The sequence below is a fragment of the Lissotriton vulgaris genome, chromosome 1_1, assembly GCF_964263255.1.
Source record: "Lissotriton vulgaris chromosome 1_1, aLisVul1.2, whole genome shotgun sequence".
Lineage (NCBI taxonomy): Eukaryota > Metazoa > Chordata > Amphibia > Caudata > Salamandridae > Lissotriton > Lissotriton vulgaris.
The window spans coordinates 1,123,900,998-1,123,919,069 of record NC_141685.1 but is presented as its reverse complement, the minus strand read 5'-3'; the positions used below and the strand labels follow the sequence as shown (position 1 = coordinate 1,123,919,069).

Genomic DNA, 18,072 nt, shown 5'->3' with positions numbered 1-18,072 from the left:
TAAATAAATAAATAAATAAATGATGTGCAGCTGCTCTATTACAGCACAGGTAGCGTAGGTGTCATCCGGTGGGGTACTTTAACTTGGGATGGTGCTAATGAAGAATCATCTAGTGGGCCTGCCAAGCAGTCATGCTAAACTTTGTGATCTTGTTCTACTTGAGCTGGGTCCAGGTCTACATGCAAGAGATTTGCAAAGAGGTCTTGTTCTGAACCTGCATATACAGAGTGTGGACATTAACTGTTGTGGTAATAGTGGTGGTGGTGGTGGTAGCAACATGTTGTCTGACCTCTTCTTGGGAATGGAACAAGATCTTATTTCCTTTGAAACAGCCTCCTCACACATGAGCTTTCTTTTAGGAAGTGCCTGTGTGTTTATTGGGTGTCAAGAAATAATATACCCCGTGGTAGGGTCTACATAAATGGTCGTCTGCTTGTATCAAGCTGTTTTCCCTTTTCTTGGGTGTTCATAGTTAAGGTACTGCGTGGTTTTGGCACACACCTTGGCTTGGGACTCTCAGTCTCGAGGTTCAGAGCCTGGGCTAGCAGAATCTCTAGGCATCAGTGGTCGAAATGCAAACCACAAACTATGGCATTTCCCATAGAGCATGGCAACAGCTTACCAACACTCATGTGAAATTTTACCAGGAAGAGGAGAGAGAAGCTACCCTGAAGAAAGCAACTTTTTCCCCTACCTTCTCTAGCCACTGAAACTCTGTAAGATGGGAAGGGATGAAAATTGCCTGACTTCAAAATGGGAGCAAATGGGAGCACGTAGCCACAGTCACTTAGGTGATGGATGATAGGATAGAAATTCCAGGTCATTTGGGGCTGGGCGATAACAGGAAGCAGCTTGCCAATGGACACCCGGTACAGGAGGAACACACAGGTTCTGATATAGAGGAACCAGACTGTAGGTATTCTGACAAAAGGCTTGCTTTTTGCACAAGACAGCTTTAAATTAAAGAAAGTGTTCCCAAAGAATGGCTATGGGACAAATGGGACTAATCTCATACAAAGAATGGAAGTCACTAGGTTTTCTGGAGACCCAAAAAGGGAATATTGTCAGAGTCCAAATGCTGACCTTGCTGTGAGTTCCAAATGTCTTCTCTACAGACAACTGTGCACATAGAGCCGGAACGAGCGTTGAAGACAACAGCGGTATTGGTGCCGAAACAAAGGCCAAAGTCTTCCGCAGCAAAAGAAGCTGTGAAGTTGAAAGACTGTGGTACTAGCGGAGTCACCTGGCACCAGGGTAGAGATTGCTTGTGGAAGTAATGGGCGAAGTTCCCACAGGTGCCTTGAGGTGCAAATGCACAGCCGAAGGAGTCAGAGGAGGACAGAACACAGCCAGGACAGCTGCTACTGGATGGGCTCAGCGCCAGTAATAACCAGAAAAGCCAAGTGCAAAGCCAGCAGTGTGGATACAGAGCTGACCATGAGTCAGGCACTAGTATCGGGCTCAGGTCCACCAAAGCAGAACACAGTTCTGAAGCCAATGTTTAGGTCACAGTCTGGGTAAAGGCCATCAACCGAAAGACCAGTACTGCGAATTGGAGTAACATATAGAGGAAGAAGAACCCTTCATTCTATACATCAACTATGTCAAACGTGTAGTGTGAAGACTTCCTCAGGAACAAAGACGCCCTCTGCACTAGACCGGGATCAGGACCTCAAGAGGCACGAACTCCCACTGCTCGCCATAGCTTCCCTTTGTGAAAGAAATTGCCTCTAGTGGAAACAGTATGGGGAGAAAAAATTACACTGAAGTCTATTTCGAGAGGAAGGCATTAAGGAAAGGTGGGATAAGGACTCAAGGAACAGACCTACAAGATAAGTACAAGCTTGAGCTGTCCTAAGGGTGAGTGCTTCACGATAAACCATATACTCTGAAGATGACCTACAGTGAACTCCCAGTTGAAGTATTTAAGATGGACAGACTTTGGGTTTGGACCCCTTGATAATGTTAGTGCCCTGGAGAAAGTGTTTGAGACTTCATCTTCTCCACAAATGCTAATCTTTTATTGGGCGATTCCTTCCAAATTTGTCCAGCAACATCAATTTAAGGTGTGTGTAAAATGTGCTGCCAGCACTATAGTGTGGGCCTTCATGGAATACAGGAGGCAATAGCCACTAAAATGAGTACTTGACACCAATAGACTACCTTTCTGCCTTCAGTCAGCTAGTCAGTCAGTTCCTTCACGAGGAGCTGAACACTTGTGAGCAGGAGGTTTAGCCTAGCATTGACAGTGTGCCAAGAGAGGTGTTCCTGGGAATAGATACCTTACCTGATCACTAGTACAGATTGCATCACAGGTGCTTCTTGTTACTAGGGCTAGCGCCTGCTCACCATAGTCTTGGTGGTGTTGCGCTACCATGAACCTTGTGGAGATACACTGGCGAAGCTTCATTTAAGAAAATAGTCTCTTTATTTGCTTACATGTCTTCAGAGTCAAAAACACTGAAGAGAAACAATGTAAAGCAAAAGTCTGAACTTGGCAAATGAATGGTGAGGAAAATGTGCAAAGAACAGCACAGCACAGACCTTTGCCTTTCAGTAGATAACTTTCCAACCAAGAAAAAAAGACTGGAAAACCAGGCTATTTTGTGAGTAAAGAAGACTGCCTTTACCCAGGAAACACCTGGCATCAGCTGCCAGCCACGTGGAATCCAACAGGCCAGACCTGATGGTGTCTTGCGTTCTCAGACTTTTTGTCAGACAACCAGCTGTGCACCTCCCACTGACTACATCTGCCCTGCTTGCCCTACCAGCTTTCTAGATTATCCAAAGTACTGTAAGGGATTGCAATTAATAACCGGTTATTAAAGTGTGCCATACGATAATCTTTTAGACTTAATTGGAAAGTCTGGCAATCGTTGTGTCTTCGCTGTTTATAAGGGTATTAATTTAATTGTGCCACCTACATCTCCAACGAAGAGCTGTCATGCCTCCAGATGCAATCTAAAGAAGAGCAGATATTCCTTGTGGAACTTCATTTTCAATGTTTGCCAAATGTGGTGGAAATCTGATTGAACTTGCTACACCCACATTACCTTTCGCCCTCACTGAGGACTGAATTCAAGCCTCATGCCCAGCTACAGGTCCCATAAACCACTGACCTCAGATCCATGGACATGGATACTCCAGTAACCAAAATGTCCCCACCACTTCGCCTGCCACACAAGCTTGCAGGAATCCTGCGCCTCTCCATACCCATTTCTCATCCCCTGAATCTCAGGAGATCCATTCCTCGGCCTTAGCCCCAGTGACTCTTCCTATCTTCTACTGGTAGTTACCCATATTCCTCTCGTTTCTGTTCCAGTCAACTTTGAAGATTCCCCTTCCTTTAGCCACAGCTCCAGGGGCTCATTTTCTCTTCAGCTTTCGTTTCCCAGGACATAACCTCTCTTTCTGTTTCTCTCATGCCCCAAACTTTCCTTACAATCATCCCTCAGCCCACATAATTCCTATTCTAAACTTCTTTCAGCCCTTCACCACCTAGAATTCCTCATGCAGCCCCTGACACACCCTTTCCAATATTCCCTTGTTCCCCCAAACTCTTCTTACAGTCTTCCCTCAGGCCCCAGACTTCCCTTCCAATCCTCTCTCAAACCTCCAAGGCTCCCTTCCTACAGAATGATCACCAGTGGAAGCCCAATGAACCATCCTGAAATGCTGCTGCAGTACCAAGCACTCACCTTCAATGTTCTTGGCCATATCGTAGTTCAGAACCATGGATACATCATGGATGTCGATACCACGGCCAGCAACATCCGTGGCTACCAGAATATCCTTAGCTCCAGCTTTAAGGTTCGACAATGCAAACTCTCGTTGTTCCTGTCCTTTGCCACCATGAAGGGTACAAGCATTGTACTGCATGGGAAAGTGAAGGAGAGAAATAACAAGCATGAGAGTTTATCACAATATTATCAGTGGCAGTGCTAAGCCTACGCAATAACAAAGTGAGTGTGACGGAGTAAGCGAGAGAAAGAGATAGGAGTTAATGTGTGAGATGTTTTAAGCTAATAACATCATTGAGAAATCAGTAATAATTTCTGTGACAAACAATGGCAACCTGGTATCAAGTACCCAGTTGGGGGATAGGTTACATGCCCCACAGTCCCCACAAACATCGCAACAAGCCACTAGAAACACAAAACTATCAATGAAGCTTTTGGCGCAATCAGCTCCAATGTGCTATTTGCATGAAGAGCAGCTTTCACGGTCATTGGAAGAATGCAGTCCGCATGTACGACACAGAACACAAGCAATACTACCAAAAGGGAGTGCAGAGAGCTGCTACAGATATAGGATCAGGACTCACAAGAATGTGCGCCTCGAAACCTATCATCACCACCTCAGTGGCCCAAATGAGGCAAGACATAACAAGCACTCTGTGTTTAATTCTGCACTGGGGCTACAGTGGCTTTGGCTTCATTTGAGCCTCTAAATGCAAAAGGGAGTGTGGTGAGCGCATGGTGAAGGCGAGAGGGCTTAGTTTGGGCAGAGAGCAAACAGCATCCGTTGCTGCGAGTTAAGGTGAAAGGTGCCTCTGACTTGATGTAGCACAGCTGCAGCTTGGTGGCTAACAGCAGTGCTGTAGGAGGGCGTCTTGCCTTCACATCCTATTCATTAATAAACCCTTCATTCGGACTGGGAACTCCAAGTGCCCCAACACAGACGACCATCAGGAGCAAGCTGGTTATCTGTGCTCTCCCTAAAGGCACTCACTGGAGAGCATAACTATAAAGGGATGATTAAACCTCACTCTTCACAAATGCAGCAAGACCGTTTTGAAAGGGGCTGCAAGAAAAATTCGCCCACACCACTATTCTACTTTATACCAGAGTACCGGAAAGCTTCTTTACACATCAGAGAGGAGAGGTGTGGGCAAATTAAGCCTCAGTCTTGGATGGCAGTGTTGCCTTGTACAAAATCAAAAGGGATTTTGGGGATCGGGTGGGGTCCCTCAGGTGATTAAGATTGGTCTCACATTTAGAGGATAGGAAGACTCCAGTTGTCTGGCTAAGTGTGGCCATCGTGGTTAGGTTGTCCAAGAATTACCTGCTGTCAAGGGTGAGGGCTCCAGATTGACTTTACAAACACTGTGGCTGCACTGGGTGCCAGGAATGCAGCAGATCGCATTCATTCACTTACAGCTGAAGTGGAGGCGCAGATTTCAAGTTGTCAAGGGAAGCAAAGTTGAAGTCTAGAAATGGATACCACAATGGCGAGTAGAACTATTGATATTAATGTTAAGAGTTCTTGTTGATAAGAAGGGTGAGAAGTGATGGGGAGTTTTTTTCGCTTGAGCAGACACGCCAAAAAGAATCCACTTGACAAAGGGAAATGCATCAAGTGTTACATTCAGGTTAATTTCAATAAAGGAGGGAGGACTCAGCTCTATAAATAAGTACCAGAAGCTATGTCAGTATGTCAGTATGTACGCCTGCAAGAGACGGACGTAGTTGTTCTAAAAGATGCATAAATTAAGAAGCAAAGCCAGTTTGGATTTCAAAACTGGGATTACCCAATCTAATTTCATGCATCGCAACTAAACAAAGACATCAGGCGCAGATATACTGGTCAAGAGGGGGATCCATCTACAATATACTACAACTAGAGCAGACAAGAGGTGTAGGTTTTGGTTGCACTCCAACACACTCACAGTTTTGAACCTTTGTAAAATCTATAAGCCCCTAATGTATGTCAAGACAAGTACGTGTGGGACACTTTAAACTCCTTGTATCATCTTACGTAGGGTTTCATAGTACTGGAGTGACTGAAACATGATATGGGATTTAATGATAGAGAGATACAGTCCCCAGGGGCAGAGCGTCAAGATGATGAGCTAATTAATATATACACTGATGTCAGATCTTGGTTTCTAGAATATCTACACTCCACGATCAAGGATTTCTCCTATTTCTCATCAGTTCATAGAGCATACACGAGGACTGACTATCTTTTAGTAAGAACTTGCTGGGATGCGTTAGGAGCACTGAGATAGGCACTCTCTCATATTCAGACCATGCACATTTGAAATTAGAATGGAGGGTCTCAAGTCGCCGGACAAAGGGGCACAGGTGGAGACAAAGACTACCTACTTCACAAACCACTTCACTGAAGGAGATCTAGATTAGCGACTTTTTGGAAATATGTAAAGGAACCTCTACTCCTATCAACTGGAATACATTAAAATCAAGCATTAGGAGTACCTTAGTATCATATGAAAAATGTACAATTGGGAACAAAGCACACATCAGGTAAGATGCTGGCCAAAAATCGAGGACAGGAGAAAGTCATAAGCAAAGCACAACAGCTAAAAAGGATGCGGTGAATAAACAGATTGAAAGACAGTTAATCTTATTTGAGACTAATAGGGTGGAAAGAACTCTGCTTCAATTAAGAGAACAAACCAGATCAGATACCGGCAAGGAGGCTGAAAAATGCACCAGAATAAAGCCCACATATCAGACACTTGCATGATGAGAAAGTGGACGGGTGGGGGTGAGGATTGGGGGGGGGGGGGGGAAGAGGGCAGAGATATTTAAGAAGTTCTTCCGGTGCTTCTACAGCAAAGGGAAAGGGGGTAGGGGGATGATGGGCTTCAAAACGTAGGAGACTTGTTAGCTGGAGAGTCCGATACCAACAAAGCGGGACCATTTGGGTAGGCTCAAAGAAAGGGGTGAATTTAGAGGGGCAATAACGTTTCTTAGCTAGCTCAGGGAAATCAGGGGGTCCAGATGGGCTCTCCATGGACTTTTACAACATTTTCAGGGAGTACCTGGTGGATCCTCTGACCGCGCAGTTCAATATCTTCACCAAAACATGAGGGGTAACTATGGCAGAAGCAGATATAATTCTGATTCCCAAAGCAGGTCCTGGAAACTGTGTATAATACAGGATAATCACTCTGTGAAAGCAAAAATCTTTAACGTCCTACCCATGTGGCAAGACAGATATAGGACTGGATCGATAAGACCCAGACAGGATTTATTCAAGAGTGCCAGACGCAAAGGAATATGCTACTTACCAGTATGCATCTGTTCTTGGCATGTAGGGCTGCTGACATTCATATCTTTGCATAGATCGCCGCCTAGTGTTGGGTCCGGATGATTGCAATTGTTGTCTTGGAAGAGTCTTCGAAGTATCACGAGATAGGTGACTCCTCCCTTGGACTACAGCGCGCATGGGCATTCTCTCCATCCTCAGATTGTTTTTCGCCATTGTGGCAGAGATGGAGATAGTAAAGTAAGAGATGGCCATGCCAGAGAGAATGCTGCAGCTGCTACAGGCACCGGGGAGGAGGGCGGGCGATATGAATGTCAGCAGCCCTATATGCCAGGAACAGATGCATACTGGTAAGTAGCATATTCCGTTCGAGGCATGTGGGCTGCTGAATTCATATCTTGTGCATAGACTGGATAGAAGTATCTCCTCTAGCAGTGGCTACCTGTGCCAGCTCCAGCAGTTTGAAAAAGAGTTTTGAGGACAGCCTGGCCTACAGCAGCTTGCTGTTTTCTTTGCACATCTACACAGTAGTGTTTTGTGAAAGTGTGTATGGTGGTCCATGTGGCTGCCTTACAGATATCTTCAAGAGGAATATTTCCTAGGAAAGCCATGGATGCCCCCATTTTCCTAGTGGAGTGTGCTCTTGGGGGGACGGTTAAAGTGCGTTTTGCCTTTTGATAGCATATCTGAATGCATTTAGCTATCCATCTGGCTATTCCTGATTTTGAAATTGGATTCCCTTTGTGTTGTGGTGTAAAGGCAACAAACAGTTGCTTTGTTTTCCTAAAGGATTTAGTTCTGTCCACATAGTAAAGTAGAGCTCTCATTACGTCTAGTGTGTGCAGGGCTCTCTCCTCTACTGAATGTGGATTTTGAAAGAACACTGGCAGTTCTATTGATTGGTTGATATGGAAATTGGATACAACATTAGGCATGAATTTAGGATTTGTTCTAAGAACCACCCTGTTGGCATGTACCTGCATGAAAGGTTCTGGAATTGTGAGCGCTTGTAATTCACTCACTCTTCTGAGTGAGGTGATGGCTACCAAGAATGCAACTTTCCACGTTAGGAATTGTAGTTCGCATGAATGTAAAGGTTCAAAAGGAGGGCCCATGAGTCTGGTAAGCACTATATTGAGATTCCAGACTGGGGAAGGGGGGTGCCCAGGAGGAATCAACCTTTTTAAACCCTCCATGAAGGCTTTGATTGCTGATATTCTAAACAGTGATAGGTGTTGCCTGTTTTGAGGGTATGCTGCTATGGCAGCGAGGTGTAGCCGTTTTTTAAGAGTATGCTAAGTTACATCTTTGTAGGTACAGCAGGTAACATATTATGTTTTGTATTGAAGCATCTAAGGGGTTGATTTGGTTATTGGTGCAGTAAATAACAAATCTTTTCCATTTAGCTGCATGGCACGCTCGTGTGGTTGGTCTTCTTGCCTCCCTAATGATATTCATGCAATCTGGGGGCAAGTTAAGGTATCCAAACTCTAAGACCTCAGGAGCCAGATCGCTAGGTTCATTTGATTGGGATCTGGGTGTCTGATTTCTCCATGGTTCTGAGTTAGAAGATGAGGTGCAAGGCGCAGCCTTTGATGGGGAACTACTGAGAATTCCAGGATTGTTGTGTACCATGGTTGTCTCGCCCATGTGGGAGCAACTAGGATTAGAGTGAGGGAGTGTTGCCGCAGTTTGCGTGCCACCAGCGGGATCAGTGGTGCTGGGCGAAAAGCGTACGCAAATCTGCCTGACCAGTTCATCCATATGGCATTGCCCTGTGACATTGTATGTGGGAACCTGGCGGCAAAGTATTGGCATTTCGAGTTTTCTTTTGTGGCGAACAGGTCTATTTCTGGGTGACCCCACTCCTCGAAGAATGGCTGAAGGACCTGGGGGTGAATCTCCCATTCGTGTAATTGCTGGCTGTGCCTGCTAAGCAGGTCGGCAACTTGATTGTCCTTCCCTGGAAGGTGTTCTGCTAGGAGAAAAATGTTTTTGGGAATCGCCCACTTCCAGATGCTTTGTGCCAGATGGGACAGCTGTGGAGAGTGCGTTCCTCCATGTTTCTGGCTATAGTACATCGCGGTCATGTTGTCCGTCCGGATCAACACCGTCTTGCTGTACAAGTATTTCTGAAATGCTTTCAGGGCTAGGAATGTCGCTAGCAACTCTAGTTGGTTGATATGCAGCCTATTCTGTTTGTTGGTCCAGAGCCCCTGTACTGTGTATTGAAGGAGATGGGCTCCCCAGCCTGTCAGTGATATGTCCGCTGTTAGTACTAGTTGTGGAACCGGCTCTTGGAACAGTGGCCCCTTGGAAAGGTTTTGTGGGTTCCACCACTGCAGAGAGTTGTGAGCGCGACTGTCTACCAACACTAGGTCTTTTAGTTGTCCTTGAGCCTGGTTCCATTGCCGTCCTAGGCATTCCTGCAATGGACGCATCTGAAGTCTGGCATGGGGGACAATGAATATGCAGGAGGCCATCATGCCTATGAGTTGCATGAAGACTTGAGCTGGCAAAGAGTGTTTTGGCAGGAATTTGCGAATGAGTGTCTGCATACTGGCTATCCATGCTGAGTTTGGATATGCCTTTGCCACTGAGGTGTTTATGGTGGCTCCCAGGTACTGCTGTATGTGGGACGGTTGCAGATGTGATTTTGTGTAGTTGAGTGAGAATCCTAAGCTGTGTAGCAGCTGGATTGTCTGAGACGTGTGTGCTGCACATTGTTGGTACGATTTTGCTTGTATTAGCCAATCGTCCAGGTAAGGGTACACATGGACGTGCTGCCTCCTTAGATGTGCTGCCACTGTCGCTAAGCATTTTGTAAACACTCTTGGAGCCGTGGTAACCCCGAAGGGCAAAACCTTGAATTGGTAGTGTTGACCTTCTATTGTGAACCTGAGGTATTTTCTGTGGGCTGGATGGATGGGTATGTGGAAATACGCATCTTTGAGGTCAAGTGTTGCTAGGAAATCCCCTTGCTGTAGCAACGGGAGCACTTGTTGTAATGTTATCATATGAAAGTGCTCTGACGGTATGTATTGTTTTAGGGGTCTGAGGTCCAATATAGGTCTGAGAGAGCCGTCCTTCTTGGGAATAAGGAAATATAGGGAGTATACTCCTGTCCCTTGCTGTTGGAAAGGGACTTGCTCTATAGCCCTCTTTTCTAGCATGCAGTTCACCTCTTGTTGTAACAGGGTGATGTGTTCTCTGGACATTGGACGATGTCTGAGTGGTATGTTTGGTGGTGTAGAAGTCAGTTCTAGGCAGTAGCCAGACAGGATAATTTCTCTCACCCACCTGGTCTGGAGGTAGTGTAAGAGAGTCACTGTTTTGAGGAAGTGGAGGCTCTGGTGTTATTGCCTCCACGTCCTCTTCCCTTGGTATTGTTACCTCTGTAGCTTCCTCTGGTTGTGTTTTTGGTAAAGGAACTTTGTGTGTTACCTTTATATGAGGCCGTTGTTTGTGAGGTATGTCCTCGTGTATTTGCCCTGTATGAGGAGCGACGAAAGGAGCCCCTTTGTTGATGAAATTGCAATGTCCCCATTGATTTTGCTGTCTCTGTGTCCTTTTTCATTTTATCCAAAATGGTGTCAACAGCAGGGCCAAACAGAAAGTCCTGATTAACAGGCTGGTTAAGGATAATGGACTGTACCTAATTTTTAAAACCAGAAATACGCAGCCATGAATGTCTGCGGAGTAGGACGCTAATGTTGATTGACCTAGCTGCAGTGTCTGCTGCGTCAAGCGCGCATTTGATGGAGGCGTTTGTTATGAATTTTCCCTCCTGTATGAGATCTTGGGCTTGTGCTTTGAAAGGCTCAGGTAGGTGTTGCATTAGGGTCTCTAGCTGGTCGTAATGCGCCCTGTCGTAACGAGTCAGTAGGGCTTGTGTATTAGCTATCCTCCACGAGTTGGAGGCTTGTGCTGCCACTCTTTTCCCTGATGCCTCTAGTATTTTTGACTCTTTGTCTGGGGGAGGTGCCTCCCCGGTGGTTTGGGAGTTGGCTCTTTTATGTGCGTTGGCCACTACCAGTGAATCAAGTGGTAACTGCCCTTTGATGTAAGTAGGGTCTGTAGGGGCTGCCCTAAACTTTTTTCTATTATGGGGTTGATTACCCGTGCCCTGGCTGTATCCTTAAATATGTCAGGTGCATGTTTCAGAACTCCCTTTAACATGGGAAGTGTTTTGACACTTTTTTCTGATGTACGGAAGGTGTCAAACAAGAAGTCTTCCTCAACAGGGTCGTTATGCATATCCACGTTGTGGAACTGTGCAGCCCTGTCTATGAGCTGATTAAAAACTACGGTGTCATCAGTAGGTGACGGCTTAGTAGGATAAGAGGACATATCAGGGATGGGATGGGTGTTGTAAGGGTCAGTTGGCTCTTCCCATGGTTCCCATGGTTCCTGTGGTTCAGGGTCCTGCGAGAAGTCATATTGAGGCTGTGGCTCATCCCCTGTGTTACCTTCGTCGTCCCCGTGATGAGAGGGAGAATAAGGAATGTATGGATTAAAAGGAGTAGTAGGCATGATAGGTTGAAAAGGAATGAAGGGTCTAGAAGGAGAAGTCCCAAAGTCCTTTTTCTTCAGTGGAATAGGGGACTGAGGTTCAAAGTCCAAAGGCCTCTTTTTCCTATGCAGGATGGTAACCTTACCAGTCTCTGGGTTAATATAAATTTTTGCTTGGTCGTCAGAGGGATCTGGGTGGAAGAGTTCCTGGGTTGGGTGTTTGACTTTGGTTTATCGACGACTTTTGGTTTAGCAGCCGATTTTTTCGGCTCGGGCCTATTTTCGGGTCGACGCGTTTTTTGTGCTCTGTAGGCTATTTCGGAGAAGTGTTTTCTTCCGAGTCGATGTTCCTGTTCGGATCGACTGGAGACTTTTGTCTTTTCGGCTGAGTGTCCTTTCCCGAGTCGATTGTCTTTTTTGGATCGACTGGTGTCTTCGGAGCGGTGTCTTCAGGCCGATGAGTCGTTCTGGCTTCGACGCGGGCTTAGGTACGGTGCCTGTTGCCGGGTCGACGTTTTTTGGTGCTGAAGGCTTGTTTGGGTCGGCGACCTTCTTTGGTTGGGCGCCCTTAGGTTGCGTGGCCTTGTTCGGTTCGACAACCGCTTTTGGCTCGACAAGTTTGGGCTGCACGGCCTTCTTGGGGTCGACAGTCTTTTTCGGCTCGACACTCTTTGGCTGTGCGGCCGTTTTCGGGTCGATGACCTTCTTTGGCTCTGGAACCTTCTTTGGGACAATGTTACTGGGCCCTGGTGTTTCTGAAGGTTTCGGTTTCGGAGCCGAGCCGGATGGCGGGGCAAGCGAAACTTTATGATCTTGGCTAAAGCCTTTTGGCGATGCCTTGACCGGAGCCGTTAACGGGGTAGATGGTGTCGGGGGCAGGGGGTACTCCCGATTTGCCCCGGTGGGATCTCGTAATCGGAGTCCGAGTAGTCCTCTACGGTGACGATCTCTAGGTCAGAGACTGGCGATTCTTGTAGCTCCTGGCCGTCATCGAAAATGTTGTCTGGGTCTGGTGCCTGTCGCTGCATTTCCTGCCTGGCGGCACGTCGGTTCCGAGTAGTTTTTTTGGATCCAAACTGTGCACAGGCTGGACAGCTTTCCTCTTTATGGTCAACACTTGTTGCATACTGAGTGCTTATCAGTATATGGGATCTTGGAGTGGCATTGTAGGCACCTTTTAAACGGGCTTCTTTCCATCGACGGTCGGCTCACGTGGCGTCGAAAAGGCCCAATGGCCCGCGTCGACGACCGCTTGGAGATGGAAGGCTGGATCGAGTAGAGAGGTATAGAGCGAGAACAATACCGTCGAATCGAAGGCCTTTTGGCCTTTAGAAAAGTCTTGTTTTTTATTCCAAAGTTGGAGTATAGGAGTTGCATCCGAACCCAATGGCGGAAAAAAACAATCTGAGGATGGAGAGGATGCCCATGCGCACTGTAGTCCAGGGGAGGAGTCACCTATCGCGTGATACTTCGAAGACTCTTCCAAGACAACAAGTGCAATCATCCGGACCCAACACTAGGCGGCGATCTATGCACAAGATGTGAATTCAGCAGCGCACATGCCTCGAACATAATATTCAGAGAGCTACCCGCCTAATAGAAAAGACTACTCTGACAGGGATCCCAGTTATTCTGGTTGGATTGGATGTGGAATGTGTTTTCGCTGATGACGTTCTTTTGACCCTAGTGGACCCACAAACTACATTATGGAAACTAGTGGAGCGGCTGAACTGGTGTCAGAGGGTGTCCAGTTTCAATAGAAGGTATTCTGAGGTACTTAACTTAAAGACATAACATAACAAATCAACGTATGCAGGAGTCCTGTCCATTTGCCTTGGCCAAAAGTTCAGTTAGCTATCTAGGGCTAAATCAGACTAATTCATTAGCTTCCACTCTGAAAGCCAATCGAAATCCACTGTTGATAACCATCAGAAAGGATCTTAATACATGGAGGTCCTATGTGTGTCTTGGATAAGGAGACAAGCAATAATTAAAATGAATATCCTTCCCGGAATTCTCTATTTATTTCTGCCGCTATCAACTTAGATACCTAGGGAGGAAATAAGTTAGTTGTAGACTTGGCCAGAAGAACTTATTTGGGGAGATACAAGGTCAATAGTATATAGAAAAATAATAAAGAATAATATTGAACACTTTTTTGTCTAAGGGAGGGCTGAAAAGTCTGGACCTCAGCTGTTATTACCAGATGGCCTACCTACAACTGTTACATGCTTGATAAATGACAGAAATCGATAACAAATGGATACACATGTGGACAGGGCTGAGGCAGGACGTAGTATATATATGGGGTACTCTCGGCTACTTAAGACATCTAGGCTTAAGAGTATCTATGCCAGTATTATTGCAAATACTATGATGTTGAAGTGGGATGCAGTGGTGACAAAGCTGGATCTGAGAATCTTTGCTTCCACCCTAATGCCAATAAATGAGAACTTGGACTTCCTGCCGGCAATGGGAGGATAATTATTTCAGCAACAGAGCTAGACAGACTGCCTAGTTATAAAAGACATACCTCAGAGGCGCGGACAACACCGCCCTGCATAACTCACCATGGAGACAACCTAATAGGGACCTATGGACGGCCCTTGACTAACTTCTAGACCCTTTTGAGCCGTCGTGAACACAATAAGCAAAAAGAAGTGCGTGGCTCGCGGGCTCTCCCTCACCAGTTTCAAGTCAACAACGAGAATGAAGCTAGCCTCTGTATGTTAACTCTACTCTTCTCCACTCTAACTCCTTTCCTTTCCTTTCTTTCCCATTTTTCTTCACACCCCTCTCCGCCTATGGAGACAGTGGATAGGGGGGCAGCCTAGCTCGTACATGGCGACATTGTTCTGCCGGCAAAACAGCCTTACTGGGAGGCCACCCTGCAACTACGAGCGATGTTTACTATATGTTATATGTTGTAAAAACAATAAAACTATTTTGAAATAAAAAAAAAGACATCATAAGATGGATCTTAAATCCTTCAACCAATGCAAGAATAAATATGCGATCGGGGAGAGGGACCACCTTGACAAATGCCAACTGTGTCAATGGTTAAATCAGCCACACGTTAAGGGGTTGCGACTCGCCACATTTTGAACTGTGTGAATGGTTTCTGCGCTCAGTCACAGTTAGTGTGTAAGAGATGTAAACATGAACTGCTGCCTGCCCTTTTAGCTCCTTGCCCACACTTACACCCATCTTCTCCAAAGACTTAGCCAACACATCGCAGCCTTTCTTCTGGTTGACGAAGATGATGATTGGAGGGTCGAACCCTTGTTCCAGGATGTTGAGCAACTTCTTCCTAAAGGGAGAGGAAGGTATGCTTAGCTAAAGTATTACAGATCAAATTACACACTGTGGGGCACATGCCACTGCATACCTTTGGCCAAATTCCCTAACTCATACATCCATCTAAAAAATAAAAATAAAAGATATGAATGCACACTAAGATTGCCACACTGCAGAACCTGGAATATAATTCACATGTACAACCCAGAGAAAACTAACACAGTTTCTGTCTCTCATGCACTCTTCTCAAACATATTTCAAACTTTCCTACTTCCAATTGTAGCAAACACATGAACGCCTTCAAATCCTGCTTCAACAAGCATTATGCTTCCTGCCACTCAAAACAGCGTTCTTCTTGTTGTCCTGTCCTAGCCTGTACATAATCCCCACTCTCTCTTTCAAAATGTAACACAAACCAGCGCATACCTCTTCTCCCCTTCCGACATGAGGAAGACTTTCTGTTCCACTCTCTCATGAGGTTTGCCGGCAGATCCAATGTACACCACGGCTGGACGCCGCAAGTAACTCCTGGCGAGGCGCTCCACAGATGGTGGCATAGTAGCTGTGAACATGACAGTCTAGGAAAGAAAGTCAACAGAACAAAGAAATACTAAGAGGAGTTCAAGTATGAAAGATAGATGAAATACTGAAGATGGATAAAAGACGAAAGTTAAGTAAAACGAAGTAACAACTTAGTGACGAAATACCGAGAGAAGATGGAGAAAAAAAACGAAATACTAAAAGAGGTAATAATGAGTAACAGTGAGAAAGGACTAAAGGTCACAGTCAATCATTGACAAAGAAGAGGAGAGAGTGACAGAGCGTAAAATAGAGAAAGTAAGGGGAAGAGAAAGGGTGAGGAAAGAAAGTTTGAGGGTGCAACAGGGAAAAAGGGTGAACAAGGTTAAGGATAGGAAATTAGAGAGGGTAAATGACATAGGATAAGATAAAGGAGAATGAGAGAGCAAGGAAGGAAGACATACTAAGCAAAGAGAAAGAACAAGAGTGAAGCAATCCTGAGAGGACCTAGGATTCACGTGAGGAATAATATTTACAAAGGACAAGGGGTCAAATGAAAGAAAGCCATTAGAACAGGACCATGGTTGAAAACGAAGAAATAGTAGAGGTTATGAAGGGACAGAATGGAAAAAAATGGCAAAGCAATAAACGGTCAATCGAACACTCCACATTCAAGTCACATACCTGTCTGTACTTGTGCTTTCCAGACTCAAAGTTAGCAATCATTTTCTCTGGATCTTCAGCTTCGTCGGTGTCCGGCTTCTGATTAGTCACTGGTACATGCTCTAGGATCTTCTGGACGTCAGGCTCAAAGCCCATATCTATCATGCGATCAGCCTCATCCAGTACAACGTAGGTGCAGCGGCTCAACACCAGGTATCTGTTTTCCAGCACATCGATCAGACGACCAGGAGTAGCAATGACAATCTGGGTGGCAGGATAAAGAGCCATGAATGAATGAATGAACAGCTCAATAACACACAAGCAATATTATAAGAACAAGGTTGCTCCCTGTCACATGTATATAGAATTCAACAATATCGAAAGGGCCTGGACACATCACCTACACAAAATATACCCAATTAAGAAGGAGGACTACAGCAAAAAAATACATTAAGAGGTTTTGTATCACACCCACAACAAAAAAACGGTGATGGAGAAACTTCATGCAGCACACACAAAAATTACAATAACAAAGAAGGGAACAATGTTGCACAAACAAAACAGAGGGATCCAAGGACTCAATATAAAACTTTCACAACACACACAGGCATGGTGGCATTTCATATTGCCTTCACGCAAACATGGAACAGCTTGATTACCACAGAATTCCAACACACCCAACATGGCAGGCTGCATATCAAAGATACAAAATCACACAACGATCAATACTGCACAGAGAGAAAACATACAGAATCCTGAGACGCTAAGTATCACACAGACCAGACTTGGGTACTCCATTCACATAAGCATCCACACAGGCATGGAGAGGCTCCACATTGCACATATGCAATGCACATGCAATCAAGGAGGGTCCAATTTTTTTTAAAATACATTCAAATGTTGACAGCATTGCAAGATATCATGTTGCACAGGAAGAAAATATATAGGCAATAATTGCATTATATAACACAAACAGAAAAGGAGAAAACCTAAATATCATAAACAAAACATACAGTCATAAATGCCCGCAATATTATACTTAAAGACCCCACAGAGTCATGTAGCAGCTCAATATGCCACAGCCAAAACACAGAAAAGAAGGGGCTTCATGCCATGTTTATGCTAACATGCAGGTATCACATACAGAAACAAAACACACAATCATTGAGGGGGTTAATGTTGTACCCAAACAAAACATACACAGACACACAGCGAGAGACATAGGCAAGACCCCCAAATTTCAAGTTCGATATCCAGGCACCCATATATAGCCAGACTGATAAAAGGTGACGCTTTTCAGCAACTGTAAAACTACATTGAGATGGGTACATTAGAGGCGCTCCTCAATCATGCTACTGCACCCTGTGAGATATTGAAAAGCCCACCATGGACATTTTAGACAGTGTTTTAGTGCTTAGGTACTAGGGTCACTAAACTGTTTTGAGTCTATTAAACGTATGGGCAGCCTTCAATCCTATGGATCATGAGACCCTGCTTCATCGTCTGAGGGTCTTGTTTAGCAAAACTGGCAAATTGTAGAACTGGTTTCACTTAATTTTACAAGACATCGCTCAATGTGTAAAACTTGGCAGCTTTTCACCACAGCCTACTAGATTAGAGTTCACAGTAATTTAAAGCTCAGCTTTACGAGTGCCCTCCTGTTTATTAAAGACAAGGTATCACTTGTGAACTAATTGTGTCAATGTCATAGATTCACAAGTTACTACTTGTGTAACAATATATCTGTAAGAGACATTAGTTAGTGATAGATTCCTTACCTTAGAATATCCCCAGGTGTCGTACTGGATCTGGAAAGTTTTCGCTAGCAGTACCTCTGCGCGTCAGTAGGTGGCGTTGTGCGGCTCTGCGTCCATCGCTGGCGTCGTAAGTGCCGAGATAACATCATGTAGACTACTTAGGCGCCACCCATGCGCGCCGACGTCAGTTCTACACGCGACTTTCAGCGCCAGGAGAGCAGAGCCATGCAAGAAACTGACCACTTTTGCCATGAAACTAGGCCCTAAAAGGGATGTCCTTAACCTTAGAATCAGGTAGCAGAACGGGGAG

The 18,072-nt window shown here is 45.3% G+C and overlaps 1 protein-coding gene across 2 annotated transcripts in view; it reads right to left on the bottom strand.

Moving 5' to 3' along the window:
* The window catches only part of DDX23 (DEAD-box helicase 23), a 232,579-nt gene that overhangs the window by 8,358 nt on the left and 206,149 nt on the right, over positions 1-18,072 (bottom strand). For both annotated transcript variants that reach the window (XM_086963729.1, XM_086963732.1), the window contains exons 13-16: positions 16,027-16,269; positions 15,250-15,401; positions 14,728-14,836; positions 3,699-3,873 (exon numbers count right to left, since the gene is read on the bottom strand). In XM_086963729.1, coding sequence (XP_086819855.1) covers positions 3,699-3,873; positions 14,728-14,836; positions 15,250-15,401; positions 16,027-16,269 — 679 coding nt within the window. The remainder of the gene's footprint in view (positions 1-3,698; positions 3,874-14,727; positions 14,837-15,249; positions 15,402-16,026; positions 16,270-18,072) is intronic.